The sequence below is a fragment of the Solea senegalensis genome, unplaced genomic scaffold, assembly GCF_019176455.1.
Source record: "Solea senegalensis isolate Sse05_10M unplaced genomic scaffold, IFAPA_SoseM_1 scf7180000015308, whole genome shotgun sequence".
Taxonomy (NCBI): Eukaryota; Metazoa; Chordata; class Actinopteri; order Pleuronectiformes; family Soleidae; genus Solea; species Solea senegalensis.
Window position 1 is genome coordinate 75001 of NW_025321290.1, and position 8495 is coordinate 83495.

Here is an 8495-nt window from a genome sequence, read left to right on the forward strand (position 1 = left end):
AACAGAAGAAAATACACCTTCTGGAGTCCTGACCTCAACCCGATTGAGATGCTATGGTAAGACCTCAAGAGAGCAATTCACACCAGACATCCCAAGAATATTGCTGAACTGAAACAGTTTTGTAAAGAGGAATGGTTCAAAATTCCTCCTGACTGTTGTGCAGGTCTGATCTGTTGGTTGAGGGTATTGCTGCTAAAGGAGAGTCAATCAGTTATTAAATCAAGGGTTCACATACTTTTTCCACCCTACACAGTGAATGTTTACATTGTGTGCTCAATAAAAACATGAAAACATAATTGCTTGTGAGGAATTAGTTTAATAAGACAGTGTTTGTTTATTGTTGTTACTTAGATCAGATCACATTTTATGATCAATTTAAGCAGAAATCCGGATAATTCCAAAGGGTTCACATACGTTTTCTTGCAACTGTATATACATATAGATAGATACATATAGATAGATATACATATGTATATGTATATATGTGGTTGACTAATGCTGTGTGTCGTGTTTCAGATGCTGCAGGACAAATGGACGCAGGCGGCGAGTCTGAGCGAGAGAGAGACGGTTTGTTCGCCCTTCACCAGCGACGTGGTGCCATCAAACAGGCCAAAGTTCACGAGGTCAAATGTCACGAGTTCAGCGCCACTTTCTTCCCTCAACCCACGTTCTGCTCCGTCTGTAAAGAGTTTGTTTGGTATGAAAAACTTTGTCCTGAAAGATGTCTCTTTGTCCTGAATGATGTCTCTTTGTCCTGAAAGATCTCTCTTTGTCCTGAATGGCGTTTCTGTTTGTGTTTCAGGGGTCTAAACAAACAGGGTTACCAGTGTCAACGTAAGTGTGACGTTTCTTTCATGACAAGTCTCTGTCAGAATGTAACGCCGTCGTCTCTGTCACAATGTAACGCCGTCGTCTCTGTCACAATGTAACGCCGTCGTCTCTGTCGAATGCTTGCCGTCGTCTCTGTCACAATGTAGAGTGTAGCATCTCTGTCAGAATCATGCTCTCTGTCGTATAGCATAGAATGCCTTGCCCGTCGTCTCTGTCAGAATATGCGCCGTCTCTCTGTAATATAACGCTGTCGTCTCTGTCAGAATGTAACGCCGTCGTCTCTGTCACAATGTACCGCCGTCTCTGTCACAATGTAGCTTGCCGTCGTCTCTGTCAGAATGTAACGCCGTCGTCTCTGTCACATGTCCTATCGTCTCTGTCACAATAAGCCGTCGTCTCTGTCACAATATAACTCCGTCGTCTCTGTCTAATATGCTCGTCTTTGTCACAATCTTTCAGAATACGCCGTCGTCTCTGTCACAATGCTTGCCGTCGTCTCTGTCAGAATGTGTGTCACAATGTAAAATATTGTCCGTCTCTGTCTAAGAATATAGTCCCGTAAATCGTCTCTGTCACATGCGCGCCCGTCGTCTCTGTCAGAATGCATACCATACATAAAAATGCATCGACAAAGTCATGCCAAATGTGCGGTTCAGCCATAACAGCAAAGAACCATGGTGAGATTGTGCTGTTCTGTTACAATGAACAGCTGATGATCAGATTATCATCTTTTTGTTCAAACAAGGAAGTCTTTGTTTCTGTGATGTTGTTGTTGTTGTAGATGCATGGGCGTTTTAAGATCATGCAGGTTTAAAGTCTACACAAGAGTCCCACCTTCTGTGAACACTGCTGCTGTGAGGCCAAGCAGGGACTCAAGTGTGGCGGTGAGGACAAAAAGAAAATCAGTAATAAAAGACTTGTCTTTTTCATGTAGTGAAGAAATATTACTGTTACTTTGGAGGTCACATGACAAAAAACATTAAAAGCGTGATTTTTCACATGATCAGAACACAAAACTGAATATCAGAATAAAGGTCAAAGGTCCATCACAGGGAAGGGTCACCATAATTCTACCACTCAATGATGTTCTTCATCATTCTTTGTGTCGATTCTTTGTGTCTTTGATTGTTTTGATTTGTTTTCACTGTAACTAACGTGTTCTTTGTTCTTCTGGCTTCAGAATGTGGGATGAACGTTCATCACAAGTGTCAGAACAAAGTGGCCAATCTTTGTGGCGTCAACCAGAAACTGATGGCAGAAGCTTTGGCCGTCATCGGGAGCAAACAGCAGGTGAGACTTTAAGAACCTTTATCATCTCTGGATGTGAGAGAATATGCAACTTCATACAGGGATCTTAAAGGGATAATTCAGTTTTTTTAAGCTGGGTTGTATTTGACATTCACGTGACTGAAGACAAACTGAAGACAAGATGTCTGTCCACAGAGACATGACGTCTGTCCACAAAGACACATAAAGTTTTAGGTTAAAATATGGATTGAAATATTCTGATACATAATCTGAGTGTCAGTGATCATAATTTAACTTCATACCTTTAACCTTCAGGCCCGAAGCACCAAAGACTCTGACATCATTGGTCGAGAAGGTCCAGTGGGTGTCGGCCAGGCAGGAGTTGTTCGCGCTCCGTCAGGATTATTGACAAGTTTACCTGTGAACAAAGGTTCGTCACCTTTAAAATCTTTTCTGTGACTTTATTTGAAATATTTATCTATGGTACTGACTGACCTCATGTTCAGAGCTGCAGGGCGTTTCATGGGAGGGGCCAACAGACGTCAGCAGGTCTGACAATGAGGCGTTGACGGAGGAGCAGGAGGAGGAGCCTCTGTACGCCGTCCCGAGGAAAGAGCACCAAGCCAAATTCACCGTCGATGACTTTGTCCTGCACAAGATGCTCGGGAAAGGAAGCTTCGGAAAGGTACAACCTGGGAAAAACAAAGCATTGGGATTATATCTCAGATTAGAAAACCAGCGATGACAACAGAGAATATTGTCATTGTATTTCCAGGTGTTTTTAGCTGAGCTCAAATGCAGCGGTCAGTTCTTTGCCATCAAAGCTCTGAAGAAGGACGTGGTGCTGATGGACGATGATGTGGAGTGTACCATGGTGGAGAGGAGGGTTTTATCTTTAGCCTGGGAAAATCCATTCCTCACACACCTTTACTGCACCTTCCAGACTAAAGTAATAAAAAAACACACCCACATAACTGTGGACGTTCCGATGTCCTCAGTTCTGATGTCTCTGTGTTTTCATGTCCACAGGAAAACCTGTTCTTTGTGATGGAGTATTTAAACGGAGGAGACCTGATGTTTCACATCCAGAGCTGCCACAAGTTTGACTTACACAGATCCACGTACGCTTACGTCATGATAATCCAATCCAATACAATCCATTTTATTTATATAGCACATTTTAAAAACATAGATTTATACACCACATAAAAAGACTGAAAGACACCAGAGACCACACCATTCTCATACAGGGTTAAAAGCCAAGGAGCAAAAGTGAGTTTTAAGTTACTGAAAGATAAAACTGGTTTAACTTTAGATAAACACTGTAGCTGATAAAAACTGTTGAGTTTAAAAACAGTGTCCATAGTAAAACCAAGCTTTTTGACATAGGGTTTGCAAAAGGTTGCAAGGGGGACCAGATCAAGAGAGGGGGCAGTCAGAGTCCAACTAGGACCAAACACAATGACCTCAGTTTCATCATCATTTCGATTTAAAAAAAAGGGTAAATCCTTGATGTCTTTAAGGCATTGCAGTAGAGGTGTCAGGGAGCCTTGATTGTGTAAATTCAAATGTCATGATATAAATGATATAGATCGCGTCGTACATGTGTGATTTATCACATAAACATCAGCGTGTTGATGTGTTGATGTGTTTATATTCACTTATAAATGTTTGACATTAAATCTAAAGATGAAACTTTGTTTTTCAGTTTCTATGCAGCTGAGATCATCTGTGGTCTCCAGTTCCTTCACTCTAAAGGAATCATTTACAGGTGAAGTCTCACGTGGTTTTTCATTCACTCTGACATCAAATTACAAGTCTTGCTGATTTGTGACTCCGCCCCCTGCAGAGACCTGAAGCTGGACAACGTTCTGCTGGACTCTGACGGACACATAAAGATCGCAGACTTTGGTATGTGCAAAGAAAACATGCAGGACGACACGAGGACGTCCACTTTCTGTGGGACACCAGACTACATCGCTCCTGAGGTGAGTGTACGACAGACACACACAGACACACCAGAGTTTCTAAACCAGGTCCTAAAACCTGCGTCGCTCTCTGGCAGATCCTGCTGGGTCAGAAATACAACACGTCGGTGGACTGGTGGTCGTTTGGCGTTCTTCTGTACGAGATGCTCATCGGTCAGTCGCCGTTCCACGGTCGAGATGAAGAGCAGCTGTTTCAGTCGATCAGAACAGATAATCCTGTTTATCCTCGATTTCTCAACAAACACTCCAAAGACATTTTAGTCAAGGTCAGACTCTCAACCTCATGCTGTTCTCATATCTGTCTACTGTTCATGTGTTCACGTGTTCATGTTTGCAGCTGTTTGTTCGTGAACCAGAGGAACGACTTGGAGTCACAGGAAACATCAGACATCACAGTTTCTTCAGCTGCATTGACTGGAACGCTTTGGAGCAACGGCAGGTGGCGCCGCCCTTCAGGCCGACCATAGTAAGTTCACACTGAAGACTGCTAACCTCCAGTTTGTGGAGTAAACTTTAGACTCCTGATCTTTTGTGTGTCGCAGACTTCGCCCAGCGACTGCAGCAACTTCGACAAAGAGTTCATCAACGAGAAACCGCGGCTGTCGTGCGCCGACCGGACGTTGATCAACAGCGTCGATCAGACGACGTTTAGAAACTTCTCCTTCATTAACCCGAGGATGACTCGCATCACAGCTCACTGAAGCTCCGCCCACAACAAAAACAACCTACTACCTACAGATGACGATGATGATGATGATGAACAACCACCAGGGGTCGCTCCTCACTCTAACTGGATTTTATCTCAAGAAAAAAAATGTCAGTGTTGATACAAAGTAACGCATTACATGAACTTATTTATACTTGATGAGTGAATGAATGGATGGATGATGGATGAATGAATGCATGGATTGATGAATGAATGCATGCATGGATGGATGAATAAATGGATGGATGATTGATGCATGAATGGATGGATGAATGAATTAATGCATGGATTGATGAATGAATGCATGCATGATGGATGGATGAATGAATGGATGCATGGATGCATGGATGGATGAATGCATGCACAAATGAATGGATGGATTTGTCATATTTTAATCTTCAAACGGCATTAACTCATAATTCACCACTTTCGGTTTAAACGCTTGAAATTTAAAAAGTGAAGTCGTCGAGAATCAAAGTCAGAAACTTGATTTAATTGAGTATTTGATGGTTTTAGAGCCTTCGTTGTGTAAATCAGTGGAATGTATTGACTTTTATCTGACGTGTGTGAATCACAGTGTCGTCTACTTTTATTCCCGAGTTCAATAAAATAATTGATGTTTGTCATGTGAAGAAACAAACGTTCATCACTAAATGTTTTTTCTGATATCAAACATCGTTCCTACTTTACTGAAAGATGAATCTGATAAAAGAGTCACATGACTCAAACATTCAGTCCCAGTTCATCAACTATAATTAATCATGTTGTTAAAGTTTTAGGAAGAAAAGAATAAAGGAATGTATCGTCATGAATCTAAAGTCAGAGAAACATTGTTACCAGGCTGTAAAAGTGTAGAGACTAAAAACATGACAATACACTTTAAACTTTTCTTCTTCCTCAGAGAAAATGAGGAAGAAGAAAAGTTTAAACTAGAGACAAAATAAAAGTCACGTGACAAACTTTAGTTTGAAAAGAAGATTTTTAAAAACTCACGTGACAAGCATCCACGTCGTTTAAAGATGACAAACAGAAGTCACTTCCTGTTTTCACCTTTTCTTCTGTGGCAGATTAGACGAAGAGAGCGCTAACCTCTGCCCCCTGCAGGTCATTTGTAGAAGTAAAAATCTGACCAAAAAATGAAGAACTTCTTTTGATTATTTCCGTCATGAATGAATGTGCATCAGCTCTTTTTAGTATTATAAAAAGGGATTTACTGTGAAAAAACAGCAACATGTCTCTTGTTCATAGTTCAACAGCCGAGAAAAAACATTAACAACGTGAACAAGGAAAGAAAATGTGCTTCATTTTTATGACACACACTCACACAGGTATATTTACTTTATTGTGTAGTGGTTTAATACTTGGCTTGGAAACACAACTGGACACTTTGTCTTCATACATAATCAGCACACGTCATCATCATCATGGTCAATAAGAAGCTGCATAGACCACAAAGTAAAGAACTTCATACATACTCATTTCATTTTCATTCATACTCCAGGGTTAGGGTCCACAGGGAAGTGTGATTACATGAGATACTGTCATACACTGTTGTCACCAGCAGGGGGCTCTCACAGCACAGTCAGCTCACACTATGACTTCCCCTGAACTACACCTTTAATGTTTGTGAACTTGTTTTCTATGAGAGAGTTGTTTTGTTGACCAGCAGGGGACAGTGTGGCACAGACGGATCATCTCCTGCCCGTGGTTCCGGCCGCTCTGCTGCGGCTCAGCTGAGGGAAGTGGACGGTGGGAGTTCTGGACGTGGGTCCGTAAAGACCGAGGTTCCTCGCTGCCGGCGACTTCCTGGGCTGTTTCACGCTTGGGAACGGAGAGAAGAGCTGCTGCTGTTTGGGAGTGGAGGAGGTGGAGCTTAACACCGGCGTGGACGGGGAGGAGGAGATGAGAGATTTAGAGGATGAGGAGATGGAGCAGAGAGAGGGAGTGGAGGGACAGGAGGTTTTATAAAAGGTGGAGGAAGCAGGAAGCGAGAGAGGGAGGAAGGAGGTAGGGTCTGGTGTTGGAGAGACGGAGCCAGAAGGAAGTGATGTGGGGACAGGAGAGAGAGATGAACTCAGGATGGAGGAGGAGGAGGAAGAAGAAGAAGGGATGCAGGCGGCGGAGAAGTGGAGTGATGGAGGTGAAGAGGTGGTGTTTCTCTCGGAAGCTGAGGAGTCTGACTCTTTGTGCCTGTTTGAAGAAGGAGGAGGAACTGAAGGACCATATCCATCTTCACCTGCAGGAAGATCTACAGCATCTTCACCTGCTGAAACATCGGCAGCTGGAGGAGCTGCAGGAACATCGGCAGCTGGAGGAGCTGCAGGAACATCGGCAGCTGGAGGAGCTGCAGGAACATCGGCAGCTGGAGGAGCTGCAGGAACCTCGGCAGCTGAAGGAGCTGCAGGAACATCGGCAGGTGAAGGAGCTGGAGGTTCAGGGACTGAAGGAGCTGGAGGTTCAGGGACTGAAGGTTGTGTTTCTGGCTTCGACTCGTTCTCTAATTTCACCACAACCTGTGAAACTTGTGCTGTGTTTGTTTCATCAGAAACTTGAGGAGCTTCTTCACAAACTGAACCAGTAACAGAAGGATCAGAAGAAGGAGAAACGGTGACATCACTCTCGTCTTTCTTCAGATCATCATCATCGTTCCTCTTGTTTTCCTCTTCACCTTCATCCTCTCTTTCCTCTGAATCTTCAAATCCCAGCTGAGCTCGAGCCCGGGCCACGTTCCTGCGATGGACCCGGACATGAGCTCGCCACGGTGACCCAGACTCGCCGCTGCCGTTTCCTGGAGGTCTGCTGCCGTGGGAGGGCAGTGATCCCCAGTGCTGCCTGCAGGGGGAGCTGTGACTGGTGGATGTGGGTCTGCTGCGTGGTTTACGACCCAGCAGCAGGTGGTTGATGACGGCGCTGGACGGGTTCAGCTGAGAGGCGAGGACACGAGTTGCAGGACATTTTTCTGGACAGATGTAGAAAGAGGAGACAAAAAGAAGAAGGAGGAGGAGGAGGAGACAAAAAGAAGGGGGGGGAGGAGGAGGAAGATAAAAAAAATATGTGAGATTCAATTCTATTAAATAAATATGTGATAAGACATCCAGAGTTAACTGTATCTGTTACTGGAGGGTCAGGGGGTGGAGCCAATCCCAGCTGATATAGGGTGAAAGGTGGGGTCACCAGTCTAGACCAAACAACCACTCACTCACTCACTCAATCACTCATGTAACCATGGAAAAGGAAGAGTTTGTTATGAAGGTCATTTAAAGAAGTTTGCACACATAAGAGAAGATCACGACCAGAGATCACGACCAGAAGAACCCTAACCCAGAGATCATGACCAGAGATCACAACCATAAGATCACGACCAGAGATCACGACCGAAGATCACGACCAGTGGAACCCTAACCCAGAGATCCGCGACCAGAGATCATGACCAGAGATCATGACCCGAAGATCACGACCAGAGATCACGACCAGAAAAAAAGATGCTCCTTGATTATTGATTATAAAAAGCCAGGTTGAGATATTTTCTCATCAGTACCATCAGAGTATCGGTCAGAACTGTTCCTGGGTTTGTCCATCTGCTCCTGAAGAAGTCCTGGACTCATGGGAACTTCATGTCCAAGTCCTACGAGTCACATCATCCTTATCATCGTCATCATCAAACATGTAACAGTGTTATCTTTGTGTCTCTGCAGGTTACCTGTGTGTGTGTGTGTGTGTGT

The 8495-nt window shown here is 43.9% G+C and overlaps 2 protein-coding genes across 2 annotated transcripts in view; one reads left to right on the forward strand and one right to left on the reverse strand.

Moving 5' to 3' along the window:
* prkcq (protein kinase C, theta) overlaps positions 1-4982 on the forward strand; it is an 8468-nt gene extending 3486 nt beyond the window's left edge. Inside the window, exons 5-17 of the mRNA XM_044017334.1 lie at positions 517-697; positions 803-925; positions 1613-1707; positions 2012-2121; positions 2395-2509; positions 2586-2764; positions 2855-3028; positions 3109-3200; positions 3788-3850; positions 3929-4067; positions 4145-4333; positions 4405-4533; positions 4610-4982. Coding sequence (XP_043873269.1) covers positions 517-697; positions 803-925; positions 1613-1707; positions 2012-2121; positions 2395-2509; positions 2586-2764; positions 2855-3028; positions 3109-3200; positions 3788-3850; positions 3929-4067; positions 4145-4333; positions 4405-4533; positions 4610-4768 — 1748 coding nt within the window. The 3' untranslated portion in view covers positions 4769-4982. The remainder of the gene's footprint in view (positions 1-516; positions 698-802; positions 926-1612; positions 1708-2011; positions 2122-2394; positions 2510-2585; positions 2765-2854; positions 3029-3108; positions 3201-3787; positions 3851-3928; positions 4068-4144; positions 4334-4404; positions 4534-4609) is intronic.
* A 1111-nt stretch (positions 4983-6093) lies between these two features.
* Positions 6094-8468, reverse strand: LOC122762142 (TBC1 domain family member 30-like). Its single transcript, XM_044017333.1, has 2 exons — positions 8312-8468; positions 6094-7732 (listed from the first exon to the last, which is right to left on the reverse strand). The coding sequence occupies exons 1-2, from the start codon at positions 8376-8378 to the stop codon at positions 6465-6467; spliced, it is 1335 nt and encodes a 444-aa protein (XP_043873268.1). The 5' UTR covers positions 8379-8468; the 3' UTR covers positions 6094-6464.
* Between the last annotated feature and the right edge of the window lie 27 nt (positions 8469-8495).

Coding starts and splice junctions, on each gene's coding strand:
- LOC122762142 (XM_044017333.1), bottom strand. CDS start 8,378: ATGAGTCCAGGACTTCTTCAGGAGCAGATGGACAAACCCAGGAACAGT. Junction 7,733..8,311: donor TTCTGACCGATACTCTGATG/GTACTGATGAGA, acceptor ACATCTGTCCAG/AAAAATGTCCTGCAACTCGT.